Source organism: Trachypithecus francoisi, unplaced genomic scaffold (assembly GCF_009764315.1).
Source record: "Trachypithecus francoisi isolate TF-2019V2 unplaced genomic scaffold, Tfra_2.0 Lachesis_group10, whole genome shotgun sequence".
In the NCBI taxonomy this organism is placed as follows: Eukaryota; Metazoa; Chordata; class Mammalia; order Primates; family Cercopithecidae; genus Trachypithecus; species Trachypithecus francoisi.
The window spans coordinates 26,813,479-26,829,832 of NW_022681455.1; the positions used below are offsets into that span (position 1 = coordinate 26,813,479).

Here is a 16,354-nt window from a genome sequence, read left to right on the forward strand (position 1 = left end):
CTCCCCTGGCCTCCAAAACCAGCTTCTCCTTCAGTTTCCTCATCTCAGTAAGTGGCAACTCCATCTGTGCAGTTTCTTTGGACCAAAACCTGTGGTCACCCTTGATGGCCTCCTTTTTCACACCCCACCCATAAGCTTATCAGCAAAGCCTTTTTACTCTGTCTTGAAAATAAATCCAGCATCATAACATTTTCATGGCTCCTCCCTGGTACAAGTCATCTGCATCTTTCCCCTGGATCACTGCAGTAGCTCCCAGCTGGGTCTTCAGGCCTCCATCCACCAGCCCTACCCACAGCCCATATCAGTCTAGCATGTGAAGTAACTTCTTAAAACATAAGTAAGTCCAGTCCTTTTTCTGCTTAACCTTCCTGTGGCTCCCCTCTCCGAGGTAAAGCCCAGGTCAGCATGATGCCTTTCAAAGCCATACGTGATCTGGCCCTCAACCTCTTCTGGCCTTGTTACCTCCTATTCTCCTGGTTACCCTGTGTGCTCTGCCAACCCCAGCCTCATTACTGTTCTTCACACAAACCACAGTGAGTCCAGGGAATTCATTCTATAGGCTCTGCTGCTCTGGCACTGCTGTCCTCTCAACTCAGAATGTTTTTCTCCGAGGTATTCTGTGCCTCACTCCTATTGCTCATTACCACCCTTTTAGAAGTTGTGATTTCCTATATTCCTTCCCCAATTTATTTATCTCCTGATCAGTTATCATCATCCAACATACCATATATGTTACTACTTATTTTGTTTTCTGTCTGTCTTCTACAACCATAAGGAATGGGACTTTACGCTTTGTGCACTTCTCTGCCCCCAGTACCAGGAACACTGATTGGTATGTAGTTAGTACTCATTGATTTTTGTTGAATGAATGAATGAACTAAACACAGAAGTCCTAAGGGAAACTGGAGAGTGAGGGTCCAGGGTGTGGATGGAGAATTAGCCTGACACAGGGGAAAGGATACCTGCTTCTTAAATCAGAGAAAATAGATGAGGAGGGGCAGGAGCAGGTCAGGGCAGCAGCAGGAAATTTGGAATCTCCTCCTTCTATTTTCTCTCTGAGGTTGAGGGAGTCCTAATGAATGTCATTAGTGCCCCTCCAAAAGAGACCCTAGAGATCTATCTTTATCCTTCGCCATGTGAACAAGTCTATGGGCCCTCACCACACACCAATATGCTGGGGTGTTGATTTAGATTTCCCAGCCTGCAGAATTGCAGGAAATAAATTTCTGTTGTTTACAAACTATTCAGTCTTGGTGGTATTTTTGTTATAGCTGCCCACATAGACTAAGACATACACATAAACATAAACAATCTTGCTTTCCATCTTTACAAATAGGTATTGAAAAAAATCACTCCTAATTCTTTCAATATTGTGTCTATTTGTAACTACAGTAATAAAATTTTTGATTATTTAAAATTTTTCAGTCCAATTGGATTACTGAATTGTCTAAAACCTAAAATACTACCATTCAAGCCACAATTTTAGATGCCTGATTGTATTAGTCAGGGTTCTCTAGAGAGACAAAACCAATACGATATAGATATAGATACACATACAGATATAGATATAGATACAGATTTACGAGCAGGCATTTATTAAGGAAATTGGCTCATGTGAATACAGAGGCTAAGAAATCACACAACAGCCCGTCTATAGGCTGCAGACCCTGGGATGCTGGCAGCACGGCTCACTTTAAGTCAGAAAGTCTCACAGCCAGGGAAGATGATTGTGTAACTCTCAGTCCAAAGCCAAAGGCCTGAGAACCCAGGGACTCCTGGTACAAGTCCCAAAGTTCAAAGGCCAGAGAGCCAGGAGTTCTGATGTCCAAGGGCAGAAGAAGAAGAATGTCTCAGCTCCAGAGGAGAGAAGAATTTGCCTTTCCTCTGCCTTTTGGTTTTATTGGGCCCCCAGCCAATTGGAGGGGAGAATTTCCTACTGACTCACATGCCAGTCTCTTCTGGAAACACACTCACAGACACACCCAGAAACAATGTTGTACCAGTTGTGTAGGTATTGCTTAATCTAGTCAAGGTGACATCTAAAATTAACCAGCACATGGATTAACTTCCAGGATCCACTCTTCTAGTTTCCAAATGTGGTCTTGGGATTCCTAGGGAGAACTCTGACATACTCTTAAGGAGTCCCCAATGTTAGTACTATTTTCACAATAATAATAATGAAACATTGATCGTTTTTCATATCATCATTTCAGTAGGGTGCAGTAAAGTTTTTTTGAGCCAATATGACCTATGATATACCAATAGGTTTAATACAAAGGCAGATATGAGAATACAAACATCTTCTATTAAGCCAGACATTAGATTTGGAAAAAGTGAACCAGTGTCACACTTCTTGTTCTTTTATTTGGACACAATAGATTGCTTTTTCACAAAACATCCTGTTTATATTAACCTATAATTGATTTATTCATGCTATTTTAATATGAATTAAAAGATAACATTTTAAATTTTTGTTTCAATGTCAAATGCCATAAATATTAACAAATATTAACCCAAATAAACAAAAGTTCTCTAAGGTCCTCAATAATTTCTAAGTGTCTAAAGACATAATTAGATCAGAAAGTTGGAAGCCACTGGTGCCCCCATTGAATCTGAATGCTGATCTAGACCAGGTCCAGTACTTCCCTGCTCGACCAGGACCTCAAACCTCAACCACACTCAGGGACTAAGTACTTACTCCTTGTTTATTGCAGGGACACGTGACCCAAACCACAGCCACATGAGTCCATGTTCTTCATTCATCTTTGTCCCAGGTCCAGGCCTGTGGCTGTGTGCTGTGGAAATCCTGGGGTTGGGTGGAAATGAGCCATCATCTCCCAGGACCCTTTAGCTGTTATGGTGGGACTTAGCCATCCTTACAACTTTGGTGCCTCCCAGCTCTCTGGTTCCACTTCCTCTATCTCTGACCTGCATATCTGGTTCCCTCTACCCCCTGGTGGTCCTATGGATTCCTCTCTCCTCTCTCATCCTGGTGAATCCTGTTGGCCTCATTCCAAGTCCACAGCATCTGGTGCCAACTGGCATATTGGGCTCAATGTGGTTATCCTGATGTTCAGCAGCAGATTCGCTGCCCAACAGCTTCTCACAGTTTCTTCTTGGCTGGGAGCTAAGAAACAACTAATTCCCTATGCCTGGATCCCATCCCATAATTACAAGCAAAGGAACTGCTAAAGCCACAGCCTAGTGAGGAGGAGAAACCTGGGGCTGAGGGCTGCAGTGGGTGTGAAAAAGGCAGCTGGAAGATGTTCTGTTATGTGACCAGAGGGGAGGAGGGCGTGTCTTCCACCAACAACATTGTGCAGTGGCTGCTGAGATGGCCAGGGCTTATCTGCATGGCTGTGAGTCCAGGGAATTCATTCTATAGGCTCTGCTGCGTCCCCACTCTGTGAAGTGTCAGGCCCTCTTCAGGCACTGTGACCCCATTTGCTCCTGTGAGGGCAGGGCAGATGAAGATGGGACTGTCATCAGACCCTATCCTGAAGAAGGGCCTCACAGGCATGGAAAATGCTGAACGGGGACACGTGTAGATGTGTGATCTGTCCCTCATGTTGTAGAAGGAGACATCTCCAGCTTCATAGTCCAGGAAGATGGCCACCCGGCAAAGGGACTCCTTCAAAGGGAGAATCCTATCAGGGGAGGACAGGGCCCGGTATTGGTTTCCAAACATCTCCAGGGTCCAGAAGCCATTCTGAGGAATCAGCAGGACCTCCCCTTTCCTCTCAACACTGTCTCCACAGACCCCCACAGTCCACACCATCACGTTTTCCACCTCCACCTCCCAGTAATGTTTCCCTGAGGCGAAGCTCTCCCATCCCAGGACACAAGGCTGACTGTCGAATCTCTCTGGGTTGTCAGGCACTCTCTGCCTGTAGGGGCCCCGTCTCACACTTCTCCGGTCCTCTGACAGGAAGAGCTCGGGATGAGCGGTGTCTGGATCCAGGACCACATCAGCTGCAGAGGAAGTCTCAGGTTTAGGCCTGGGGTCTCAGGAACCCTGGGGATTGTGTGGTTCCTGGTCCCCAGAGAGGTCTCAGAAAGCTGCAGAGGGTTCCCCATGTAGTGGCTGTTTCCCTGAAGGTCCCCTGATCCCAGGCAGCTCATACCCTGAGAAATATTGAAGCTGCACTTCTATCTCTCCAGAGACAGAAGCAGCACCCCCAGGTTGAGAAGAATTGTGGCTCTAGGAATTCCAGAGAGTTTAGGAAATGAACCAAAATTAGTGGTTCCCAGTTTTTCTCAGCATTCTAAGCTCTGATCCCTTTTCTATTCAGGACATGTGATCTCTGGGACTTTCTTTAGTTAGAAACTTTCCAACTTTGCTTAAACCATCACAGAAGCTTTATCTCCTGTTGTTCCCCTACACTCCTCTCAATGATCAATTAAGTGAGTCTCTCATTACACACTGTCCTAGGTGGTGAAGGACCTCCTTCAGGTTGTTTTGATAGCTGACAACTGATTTAAGTGACTGACAAGGGCACCCTTCAAAGGATAAAGAGAATAAATGTGTACAAAAGAAAACCTGGTGCATAAGGGGCGTGTGGGCAAAGTTAGGGAAGAAATACTTCAATCCAGTTTTGCTTTAACAACATGCGTCTGACGTCTACCAGGATGACTTCTCCCATACAGGAAATGCAGGAGCTGAGCATTCTGCAAACCTCTACCATCTGCATGTATTCTTACTTATTCAGTCTACCTTTCTACTGCATTACAATGATTTTCTCCTTTCCACAAATTGATATTCTCCTTTCTACTGCATTACAATGATTTTCTCCTTTCCACAACTTGTCTGATTGTGACAAGTTGTGATTGTGTCCCAAAATGACAGTGGCAATTTTGAAACTCACCAAAGAGGAAAGGTCCATGGGCCCTGGTATCTGGTAAAGCTTGGATTCTTTGGTGCTGACAGACAGAGGTGCCGAATCACAAGATGAGAAGAACTCACTGAAAGTGGGCGATTGGTTTCTCTGTGCTCTCCCACTCACCCTCCCACTCACCTAAATCCCCTCCCCTGGCAGACTACATGCAGAATGTCAGTGCTCTCTTAGAAGCAGAAAGGTATTTCTGATCGCCTATTTGCACACCATTGCATCAGGCTTATTGGAGAGCCTTATGGTCTCTTCCTCACATGGGTCTTCAACTGTGCACAGTCTATACCATCCCCAGGATATAAATTGCTAAGACAGCATTATCTTCTTTCAAATTGATCCAGAATCAAAGAGCAATAACTTCCGAAATGTAACTCTTGGGGAGGCTACTATGCATGGGAAACCTTTGGTAATCATGCATTAAGTTATTCCAAAAGAGAAAGGGTCCTGGGACGTAAACTGCAGAGTTCATTAAGAGCTGCTGGGATTCCCTGACAGAAGAGCCACGATGCATCATTGCTGGGACACTGTTGATGAATTGACCCCACTTCCCTATTGTCCCCACCTCGCCCTGGGTCCCTTGCTCATCTTGTCTAATGAGTCCCGTTAGCTAGCTGGTGGGGAGAAAGCTGAGATCTGATGGAACATCAGGGGTACTCACCAGCATGTAAGAATGTTCTTCTCCATCCTGCAAGGGACAGACAGAGGCGAATGTCACAAGATGCTGCTAAATAAGCAGAACACAAATTGTACATGGAGTAGTTCAGGAAAGGCTAAACTTACGCAATTCTTCTTGAAGTTGCTCTGAAAACAAAATACAGAAACAAAATCATGTCTTCAACAGAAGAACTAAGAGAAATTGAGCTTGTATTAAACAAAGTAGGAACCGTCCTTTCTATGAACACTAACATCACCCTTCCCTTATGCCTAGGGAACAGTCAGAAACCAGCAATGATGTATGATCAGATGGCTGGGGAGTATCAGTACATTGTTAGATTTTTGTCTGAACTTTTGTTCAGCCATGTAGTGCTGCATATAGCCAGGTGAATGAATGCAATGTGTGCAGCATGGAAGAAAGAAAGCTCTGAATGATTACTTCTTATGACATGAGAGTTCCAAGCCCTTGTTGCTGCTGCTGTGCATTTCCTCTCTCTTCCCCAAGACGGTACCTGTGAGAGCTGTGGCCTTTCTATGACAGTCAATTGTCCTCCTACTTATTTAACTTTTTTTTTATTTCTTTCTATTTTTCCATACTTTCTTTCCAAATTCCTTACGTGCAATTTCTTTTTCCTCTTGTTCAACTTCCTTTTCCCCTGACAGAATCTTTTTTTCCCTTTGAAGTTTCTTGATGCAACAGATGCTCACAGCCATGAAGATGATGAAAAGAGCCAGGATGACAGCCATGGACACCATCCAGGGAGATGTGGTCAGGATGACAGCTAGGGCCACCATCCACGGAGATGTGCTGGGCATAAAGGATTCTGAAAAGGCAGCCAGAAAAGTCCACTTAGTTTGAAATAGAACATCCAGATGAGAGTGCCCCTAAGAGCACATCTGATGAGCTCCTCAGCCACCTGCTCTGTTGGCTTCTCCCTCAGAAACCTCAGATGGAGAAAGCGATGCTGGCTTAACACTGGCTAACACCTCAGTGACTGCCAGAGCCGGGCCGAGAAGGGGGCAAAGCAGAAACATCTGGAGTCACCATGGAAAGGACCAGGGTGCATAAAGCTAACCAGCCATGCTGAGTCAGCACAGCCACCACCCTGCCTCAAGCCACCATCACTCATGCCTGGAATACTAGAGTGTCCTCCTTCTTGTTCTGCCCTATTCTGTAATCTGTTCTCAGCAGAGCAGCCCAGTGAGATCATGTTAATTATTTGCTCAAAACCTTCCAACGCTTCCCATGTTACTCACTCTAAAAGCCAAGGCCTGTTTGTGGCCTGTGCTGCCATATATAACGTAGTTGCATCACCTCTGTGAATTCATCTCCCCCAACTTCTGAACTCAGTCCATTTCAGCCACACCAGCGTCACCTCCTGGGAGTTCTGGAAACTGCCAGACATGCTCTTTCCTCATGCCCTTTGCATATGCTCTTCCTGTACCTTGGTTGCTCAGTCCTTAAGCATCTGATGGTTCCTTGCCTTGATTGCTCAATTTCCATCTTTACAGTGAAGTCTTCCCTGACCACCTTGTTAATAATTATGATGCCTCACACTCCTGGAACTCTCTATTTTCTCTTTGCTTAATTTTTCCTACATGATCATCACCATGTGATAGAATATATAGATAATTATTTATTTAATCATTTGTTTCAATTATTTCATATCTTGCTCTCTCTCTCCCCCCCCTTTTTTGTTTTTTCTTTTTTAAGACAGAGTCTCACTCTGTTGCCCAGGCTGGAGTGCAGTGGCGCGATCTCGGCTCAAGCTCTGCTACCCAGGTTCAAGCGATTCTCCTGCTCAGCCTCCCAAGCAGCGGGGATTACAGGCGCCTGCTACTGCACTCGGCTAATTTTTGTAGTTTTGGTAGAGATGGTGTTTCACCATCTTGGCCAGGCTGGTCTTGAACTCCTGAACTTGTGATCCACCAGCCTTGGCTTCCCAAAGTGCTGGGATTGCAGACATGAGCCATCGTGCCCAGCTGCTGTCTCTCTCTAGAATATGACCTCCTTGAGGATAGAAATTTTGATATATTTTGTTCAATTATTGACCCTTGGTTTCCAGTACAGTCTGAAACATAAGAAATGCTTGTTGAACATTTGTTGAATACATTTATGAATGCCTGTTGATGGGGAATTTCCCAAGCTCTGTCCTTTGGGAAGTCCCATAGACAGGAAGGGACGGCAGCATACAGGAATGCCAAGTGTAGACAGTCACCCATCCACACTACTCTCCGTGTTTGATGGTTGTCCTTAACATTTTACAATTGTTGCAGCATAAAGACCTAATCAAGAGAAAAAAGACCAGGTTTACCCTCAGAGAAGAGGTTCCTACTCTTGTGTTTTGGGACTCTTTGAATCTCCCTTTGTGAGGAGGGGAGAGGCCTCAACTCAGCTGCAACCTCCAGCTCCTCAGAACCCAGGACCATTCCACTCACACTACTGCCCCCATCCCCGCTCTGGGCTCTTTCTGTGTGCTGAGGATCCTGCATACACTTGATAGAGAGGGCAGAGAACTAACCTGGAATGAAAATGACAGTTTCCTTCTCCTGGCCGAGCAGGGTGTTGTTGACAGAGCAGGATACATTCCTCACAGACTTGTCTCTGATGATCACAGCTGTGGTGACCATGAAGAGGCCGTCTGCATCAGTGATGGAAACCTCCTTTAGGGTGGGCACAATCTCACTGTAGGGGTCCCTCCACACTGTGAGGGGCTCTGGGTACCACCCTCTAGATATGCACTCCAGCCAAATGCTCCCATCCTCTTGGGCCTTGATTTCAATGAGGGGCTTAGAGCCAAGGCCTGGAGAGGGAAAAGGGGTCAGTCAAAAGGCAGTGGTGTCTTAGCCCCTACTGCACCTTGAAGGATGGATGCTAGAAAGACCCTTGGTTTTGGAGAACATCAGGAAACCAATATGCAAAATAAATTGTGAGATCTCTAAGAGAAAGGATCACATTGCACACTTTTCTTTATGCTCCACCTGAAGGCCCCATCACAGCACCAAGCATCTATCTGTCTGCTATAAATGCTTGCTGTGCGATTTATTCTGGCAGACTAATTTTCTCACTCCCAGGAGGGTATGTCCAAATTCTCAACAGGCAGGTTGAGAATTTCACTTTCTGTCCTGGGATGACTTCTCTGCAGACCTCAATTTCCTGAAGCTCTAAAATAATACACTGATGACAGAAACCTACCAGGTTGGCAGAATCCTTTTTTTCTCTTTTTTTTTCTTTTTTTTTGTAGAGATGGAGTTTTGCCATGTTGCCCAGGCTGGTCTCAAACTCTTGAGCTAAGGCAATTCACCTGACTTGACCTCTCGAAGTGCTGGGATTACAGGCATGAGCCATCATGCTCAGCCTTGGCTAAATCTTAAGAAACTTTTTGAACTAAAGTCACAGACACTTCTGTCTAGTTCAGGGCCTCACATCATCATGGCTATCTATCTCCATAGGTGGTGATGGTTTTTAGGAGAATGGACCGAGCCAGCTGGCAAAGCCAACTCTTATTCTAATTCACAGTTGTTTACCTCCCAGAGGTTCCACCCAATAGAGAATTTTCCTATAGTTCTTTGAGAACATCAATGTATTAGAAATATCTGGATGCCCCTGGGATCTTAAGATAACCATATTGCCTCCTTAATGTCAGAGATCATCACCAAAAATCCTAATAATTCAGGCTCATCCTAAATATATTCTATCTTTACTAGAATCTTCAATGAAAGAGAATACCCAGAGTGAGAGAGCTGCAAAAGCATGGTCCTGGGAGATCCTTCAGCCGTGTGTGACCATCCAAACTTCTCCTGAATAATTCCTTTGTAAAGTCTCCCAACAAATTATATTAAAGAAAGAAAATTAAAGCAATCACTTAAGCCTAGTGCTTTCTGCTCTGTTTAATTTTTGTCAGGAGAAAAAAACTAGTTGTGCATTTGAAGGCTCACACAGAAATCTTGAATTAGAAAAGAAATTAAAATACCTCAGCAAATTGGAAAACAAACTCCTACAAAACATTCCATGGTTTCAATACGGGTAACATGACACAATAGATTTAAGGGAAAGATCAGCCACCAACCAATCCAACAAGCAGAATACAATAAGCAAGCAAACAAAAAGTCCTACAGCAACCCAATTTAGACTGGGGAAGGTCAGGACAGGGTTGGTTTTACAGAGAAAGAGCAGTGGGTCCCTGCCACATAGAAATCATTCATTACTGGGCAACACTGCAGTGCTGCTGTGAACACAGTCATGACAATGGGTCAAAGCCCTCCTTCCACAATGTTCTGTTTTAATCAGATGTAAGGTTGCCTTTGCGAGTAGCAAAGATGGGGTCTCCTACCTGTTATGATTTGGGGCCTCCTGGGAAGAATCCAATTTCCTAGTCCTTGCCTCCACAGGTCTGATGGACTGAAATACCACCATGAATTATTCTGTACCTTAAAGGCTTTTTCAGTCCTGAAATATACCTTTTAAAGCAAAATACACTAACCCCAAGACTGAAGTAATCACTCAGTGTCACTTTAACGAACTCCCAGAAATCCCAGTTTAAGTGCATTTCTATGCTGAAGCCTTGCCAATTTTTTTCCCAGCTAAATTCTTAGTCTTTCTCTGTGGAGTTAGCAGGAATTACACATAATTTTGCTTCTGTATTTAGTTGCAATTTAATAAAATCACCTATTTACATGTAAGTCACTCTCTCTGCAATCAGTATTTCAGGAAAGAAGAAAATGTCAAGACTAATATTTATCGAAAAATAAGATTTCATATGTCGTAGTTCTCTGGGCAGTTTTTATTGATTCTGATTGCCCCAGGACAATTTTTGACAGTGTCTCCTTTCACTCTCAGAAGTGCACAGTTCAATGCCAAGGCAGGCATAAGACTTTCTTTTCCGAGATTAACTATTTTCCCCCGCTCATGGCCTCAGCTGAGGAATGAGTGTGCTTCTGAAGAAGTGAAGCCCAGGCCGGGCGTGGTGGCGCACGCCAGTAATCCTAGCACTTTGGGAGACCGAGGCAGGTGGATCACAAGGTCAGGAGTTTGAGATCAGCCTGGCCAACATGGTGAAACCCCATCTGTACTAAAAAAATGCAAAAATTAGCCGGGCATGGTAGCGCATGCCTGTAATCTCAGCTACTCAGGAGGCTGAGGCAGGAGAATCACTTGAATCCAGGAGGTGGAGGTTGCAGTGAGCCGAGATCGCACTACTGTACTCCAGCCTGGGCAACATAGCAAGACTCTGTCTTGAAAAAAAAAAGAAGTGAAACCCATAGCTTAGCAGAGCAAACCCACTCATGTGGCCTTTGTGCAGGAAAAGCGACTCTCTGTGAAAGGGGACTCCAGATAGAAATCCGTTGGTCTGCAATGGGCCAGAAGTTAGGAGACATACTTTCCCCAAAAGGTACACTGTGCCAAAGTAACAAAGCAAAATGAAGAGATGCACCTGCCACCACGAGGTGCAGGATGGCCTCATCGTAGGATCTGCCTTCTTGGAAGTAACAGTGGTAGATGCCGTTCTCCTGGGCTGTGACGTTGTGTATGACCAGGGCCATGTTGCCCCTGCTCATGTCTTTGCTCACAAAGGTGGTTCTTCCTCGGTATTCCTCCATCTGCTCCTCTGTTCTCTCTCTCCCACCTTTATACACAAACACTGCGGCGGAGAACTGAGACCGGAACAACCGCACCTCCATGTCCTCAGCATTTTTCTCGGGTGACAGATGGCAGCGTAATGTAGTGTTTTCTCCCACCATGGCCAGGATGGGACTAGCTGGCCCCACGACAGTAAACTGGGCTGTTCAACAAAGGGGCAGAATCAGACAAGGACACCAGTTATCACATCTTTAAGGCAAAAAAAAAAAAAAAAAAAAAAAAAAAAAAAAAAAAAAATTCCAGGGACAAAAGGAAGCAGATATTCCAAGGCCACAGGGGTTCTTGGGCTGAGAACCCTTCTAGGGACAAGTAGCTGTGGCCGGTCGGCAGCATCCACCCCTGGGAGCAGTAATTATTGAGGCTGCTCCTGCTTCATGAAGGAAATATTGGGGAGCCCGCCCTGGGCACCCTGTGCCACTGAGATTTTCCTCCATTCTGCAATCTAGCACTGTGCCTGAGTGTAGTGTAAACTTGAACTTTCCATTAGGGCAGTGTTAACAATTAGTGTTAACTATCCACTAGATGTTTAAGTTCCAATTGAAATGAACTCTTAAGTGTAAAACACATACAGATTATAAAGATTTAAAATTTCAAAATGTCAAATATCTCATTGGCAATAGTTTCTATTAACAAAGCATTTAAATATTGATATTTGATTATATGAAACAAAATATATTATTAAAATTCATTTCAAGTATGTTTTTACCTTTTAAAATAAAAAGTAGACTAGGCACAGGGTCTTGTGCCTGTAATTGCAGATATTTGGGAGGCCAAAGTGGGAGGATCCTTAACAGCTAGGAGTTTGAGACCTGCCTGGGCAAATAGTGAGACCCTGTCTTTACAAAAAATAAAACTTGAAGTTGAGTGTGGTGGCCCTTGCTTGAACTCTCTGCTACTTGGGAGGCTGAGATTGGGAGGATCCCTTGAGCCCAGGAGTTCCAGGTTACAGTGAGTTATGATCTCATTCGCCATCTGCTTCATTCCAGCCTGGCGACAGAGCAATACACTGTCTCTTAAATAAATAAACAAATAAATTAAAAGTTAAAAAATTTTTCGAAAATTTGCACTTGTATATGCACTTGACCTTTGTGTCTCACTGTATTTCTTTTGGACTGTGCTGGTATAAATTCAGTGAACATGTTCAGAATGAAAGGATAAGTCAACAACCCCACAGTCCTTCCTTCTTTCCCTTTGCAGACTACAGGGTTGATGTTCCTTTCTGAGAGGTGACAGCAGTAAGTGGCACACATCCCTACCTGAGACCAGTGCACACAGGCTGAGAAGGAGGAGGAGGAGGGAGGCTGGCAGGGAGAAGTGCAGGGCAGCAGCTGGTTCCATGAGCACCCAGGGCAGGGAGGGACCACAGGCCTAGGGTTACAGAGGAGGAAAATTAGCCTAGGAGTCTTGGTACCTCGGTGCTGGTCGAGTCCAGCCTCTCCTGTCACTCAAGTAAGTCTCATCGGTGCCCCAGCTTCTGGAGTCGCTTGCATATCTCAGGGCTCAGGTATCTCCCGAGAGAGGGACTCCTTAAACATTCCACGAAGTAAACCATCAATGCAAAGATCAAGGGGGCCGTTTTCCACCTTCCTCAGCTCACTTCTCTGGCCAGAGTCCGGTTTCTTTAGTTGTCCCTAGATTCTTTCACACCCTCCTCCCTCCACTTCCCCGTCCCCGAGACCCAGGTCGGGACACCCGAGGTAAAGCCAGGAGAGGCAGCGCCTCCCCACCAGTGGGCTTCCTCTCTCCCAGGACCCCCTCTCCTGTCCAGAGCAGATCCCGCTCCCCGCACTTACCGCCCCACCCCGGAGCTGTAGCGCTTCCCCTCCCTTTCCTACCTTCTAGAATTAACCTCTGTTTTCTTTTCCCCTGTGATCCTCACATGACGATTTTCCGATACAACTCACCCATGGGCACAGTCACCATCAGACAACAAAGAATCCCAAAGAGAAGACAAAAGTTTTGTTCACCTCCCATTAATCGCGATGTTTGGAGTTGCGGGAGCCGGGATCTGGGACCTGTTGCCTGGGTGTCCAAAAAGTTCCAAGATTGCCACTGAACAGTTTAGAGCCCAGGATTGGCCGAGTGCGGCAGAACTAGCCAATGGTATCTCGAGCCTTATTTCTCAGCAGTTACTAGGTAGAATACACACAAAAAACCCTCCAAAATCTCAAGCAGCAAATAACCTTTTGGGGTTATTAGGTATTTCTATTTCCTTTTTCTTTGTTTGGAAGCAAGACTTTTCTTTCTTTCTTTCTTTCTTTCTTTCTTTCTTTCTTTCTTTCTTTCTTCCTTCCTTCCTTCCTTCTTTCTTTCTTTCTTTCTTTCTTTCCCTCCCTCCCTCCCTCCCTCCCTCCCTTCCTTCCTTCCTTCCTCCCTCCTTTCTCTTTCTTTCATGTCTCCCTCGCCCTTTATTCTTTCTCTTTCTCTCGTTTTCTTCTTCCTTTTTTTCTCCCTCCCTTCCTTCTTTCCTCTCTCTTCCTTTCTCTCTCTTCTCTTCCTTTCTCTCTCTTCTCTTCCTTTCTTCCTTTTCCTTCCTTCCTTTCTTCTTTCTTTTTCTTTCTTTCTTTCTTTCTTTCTCTTTCTTTCCCTCTCTCTCTCTCTCTCTCTCTCTCCTTTCATTCTTTTACAAAGCCTTGAGATTCCCCAAGGTGTCAGTGGCTTTGCTGGTATCCACAAGGAGAGGGCTCCCTATATAGAGGGTGATTTTGTTGGGGAGGAAACATGAGGAGGAAAACATAAGCTGCCCTCTTTCCAAAGCCAGAGGATTCTTGTTCAAGTTGCTGGCTTTGGAGGTTGGGTCTGGTGCGCGGGAGGGGAAGCAGGCATGACTGGAATGGGAGAGGTAGCAAAGGAAAGGAGACAGTAGTTGCAGTGGCTGTTATGAAGGTCTGGTTGCTCATTCCAAAGATATTGGATAAGAGGTGCTGAGAGGCCAGGCGCAGTGGCTCAAGCTTGTAATCCCAGCACTTTGGGAGGCCGAGACGGGCGGATCACGAGGTCAGGAGATCGAGACCATCCTGGCTAACATGGTGAAATCCCGTCTCTACTAAAAAATACAAAAAACTAGCCGGGCGAGGTGGCAGGCACCTGTAATCCCAGCTACTCAGGAGGCTGAGGCAGGAGAATGGCATGAACCCGGCTGAGATCCGGCCACTGCACTCCAGCCCAGGCAACAGAGTGAGACTCCGTCTCAAAAAAAAAAAAAAAAAAAAAGAGGTGCTGAGACTATTGAGTGAGGATTAAAAACCCTTTCCCACGGGGAGGTGGCATTCTGGTGAGGGCAGAAGATGGAAGTGGGCAAAGACTTTCTAGTTGGTCTTGACCTTCTGCCAGTAGGTGCTGGGGTTAGGTCCAGGGACCACACACACACACCAGCACACATACCCTCCTCCCCACGAACATAATCCCTCCCCCACATAATCCCTCCCCCACAGAATCCAATCTTGTCATTGTATAGATATCTTCCCGAGGCCCATTTGTCAATAACCCCTCAAATGTCTAAATACCTAGTCTGGAACTGGTGCAGTGGCTCACACCTATAATCCCAGCACTTTGGGAGAGGGAGGCAGGCAGATCACTTGAAGTCAGGAGTTCAAGACCAGCATAGCCAACATGATGAAACCCCATGTCTACCAAAAAAAAAAAAAAAAAAAAATTAGCTGGGTGTGGTGGGACATGCCTGTAATCCCAGCTACTCAGGAGGCTGAGGCAGGAGAATGACTTGAACCTGGGAGGCAGAGGTTAGGATGAACCGAGATCATGCACTGCACTCCAACCTGGGTGACGAAGTGAGACTCTGCCTCTAAATAAATAAATAATAAAATATACATAAATAAATGGGTAGTCTAGAGGCCTCCAATTCCCTTCTGATTCAATTCTAAACTTAACAGCTAATACGCCAGCAATGGCTCCACAGTGGCCTTGCATCACAACATTGCACTCTCTGTGGCCAGCGCTCCCTTTCCCATGCCATGCCTTTCACTTGAATTGTTTGCTTCATCTCTATGCCTTGAAATCCTGCCCAGCCTTCATGCCTACTTCCTCCAAAAACAACTCTGGATGTTCCTGCCTGAAGCGTTCTCAGCCTCTTCTGACACCCAAATCTTTTGCTGTTCCCATGTCCTGTCTTGTATTATTGTTATACAGGTATCAACTGTGTTTTGCTGTGACTGGAGTACCCGCTCCTCAAGACAGACTTCTGCAGGATGTGATTCCTCTCTCCTTACAGGGCCCAGCTCTAAGCTGTGCTCTCAGCTGTTGTTCAATGCATGAGTGACATGCTCTGGGTAAGGTCATTTCCACCACAGCATGGCCCAGTTTCTGGAATCATTTGGCACCAGAGTGCGAGAGAGAGATGGCAGCACAATTAATCCACTCTAGGTCAGAAGTTCAAGGACCAGGAAGGAGGAATCAGTAGGTCCCTTCCACAGAGAAAGCTATTTGATGAGAATAAGATAAAGAAAGACCTAAGAACTGTTTTTTCTATTGAACTGACACTTGAACTATCTCATTCTTATGCGGCCTCACTCATTACCTGATGTTTCTGGATTATAATTAAAATTGGATTCTGGGTTGAGTGACTCATGAGGGTAAATACATCAGTATTAGAACATTCCAACTGGGACTGGGCAGCTGTTGGGAAAGGACAGAAGAGAAGGATGCAAGGGTCTAAGAGCATGGCCAGCCAGGATGAGACCAGGCTTCATATTTTTATCTGAAGAAATAAGGCCCAGGGCTTTGAAGTAGCTTGTGCCAGAAGCATCCAGCTAAGCCAGGCCTCAACCTCTGCCAAAGTTGATCTGAGCAGGAGGGAAACACGTGTGTTCTGAGAAGGAAGAGGATCAGTTAGCCATGGGGTAGCTTAGGAAGAAAGCAGGTTTTACTGGGGTGTGCCAGGTTAGATAGTAATGACCTAACCCAGTCATGCTCTGTCCTGGGAGGGAAAAAGAGACAGAAAGGGTCACTTCAGAAAGATTCTTTATGGGCATGGTGGACCAGCCAATCCTGGAAGAACCAGGACCCAGAGTGAGCACTGATTCACTGTTGGTTTGCAATAAACTCCAATCTTTGAAAGTAATATGGGTGTGTCATCTCCAGCTATGGAGTACCCCAAGGGGATCTGCAGGCATCTTGGCACACAGAAAATCCATTTCTACATTGTCCTGTTCAA

The 16,354-nt window shown here is 45.4% G+C and overlaps 2 protein-coding genes across 28 annotated transcripts in view; both read right to left on the reverse strand.

The window, feature by feature from the left end:
• LOC117088314 (butyrophilin subfamily 2 member A2) overlaps positions 1 to 13,386 on the reverse strand; it is a 62,747-nt gene extending 49,361 nt beyond the window's left edge. For 3 of the 18 annotated variants that reach the window (XR_004439129.1, XM_033219507.1, XM_033219508.1), the window contains exons 1-7: positions 13,152 to 13,204; positions 12,441 to 12,552; positions 10,979 to 11,326; positions 8,066 to 8,347; positions 6,161 to 6,367; positions 5,670 to 5,690; positions 5,548 to 5,574 (exon numbers count right to left, since the gene is read on the reverse strand). Coding sequence is in view for 12 of the 18 variants with exons in the window: in XM_033219507.1 (XP_033075398.1) it covers positions 5,548 to 5,574; positions 5,670 to 5,690; positions 6,161 to 6,367; positions 8,066 to 8,347; positions 10,979 to 11,326; positions 12,441 to 12,522 (967 nt within the window). In the remaining 6 variants the exon portion in view is untranslated. Of the gene's footprint in view, positions 1 to 124; positions 163 to 2,285; positions 4,761 to 4,805; positions 4,963 to 5,547; positions 5,575 to 5,669; positions 5,691 to 6,160; positions 6,368 to 8,065; positions 8,348 to 10,978; positions 11,327 to 12,440; positions 12,553 to 12,595; positions 12,711 to 13,019 lie in introns of those variants that run through there. The other 15 variants (XR_004439128.1, XR_004439126.1, XR_004439125.1 and 12 more) reach the window with 15 other exon arrangements.
• Positions 1 to 16,354, reverse strand: part of LOC117088317 (butyrophilin subfamily 3 member A2) — a 134,447-nt gene that overhangs the window by 78,631 nt on the left and 39,462 nt on the right. Inside the window, exon 11 of one of the 10 annotated variants that reach the window (XR_004439158.1) lies at positions 5,544 to 5,573. The exons of 8 other annotated variants lie outside the window; for them this stretch is intronic. The gene's annotated coding sequence lies outside the window, so the exon portion shown is untranslated. Of the gene's footprint in view, positions 1 to 5,543; positions 5,574 to 5,670; positions 5,691 to 16,354 lie in introns of those variants that run through there. One more of the 10 variants, XR_004439157.1, reaches the window with a different exon arrangement.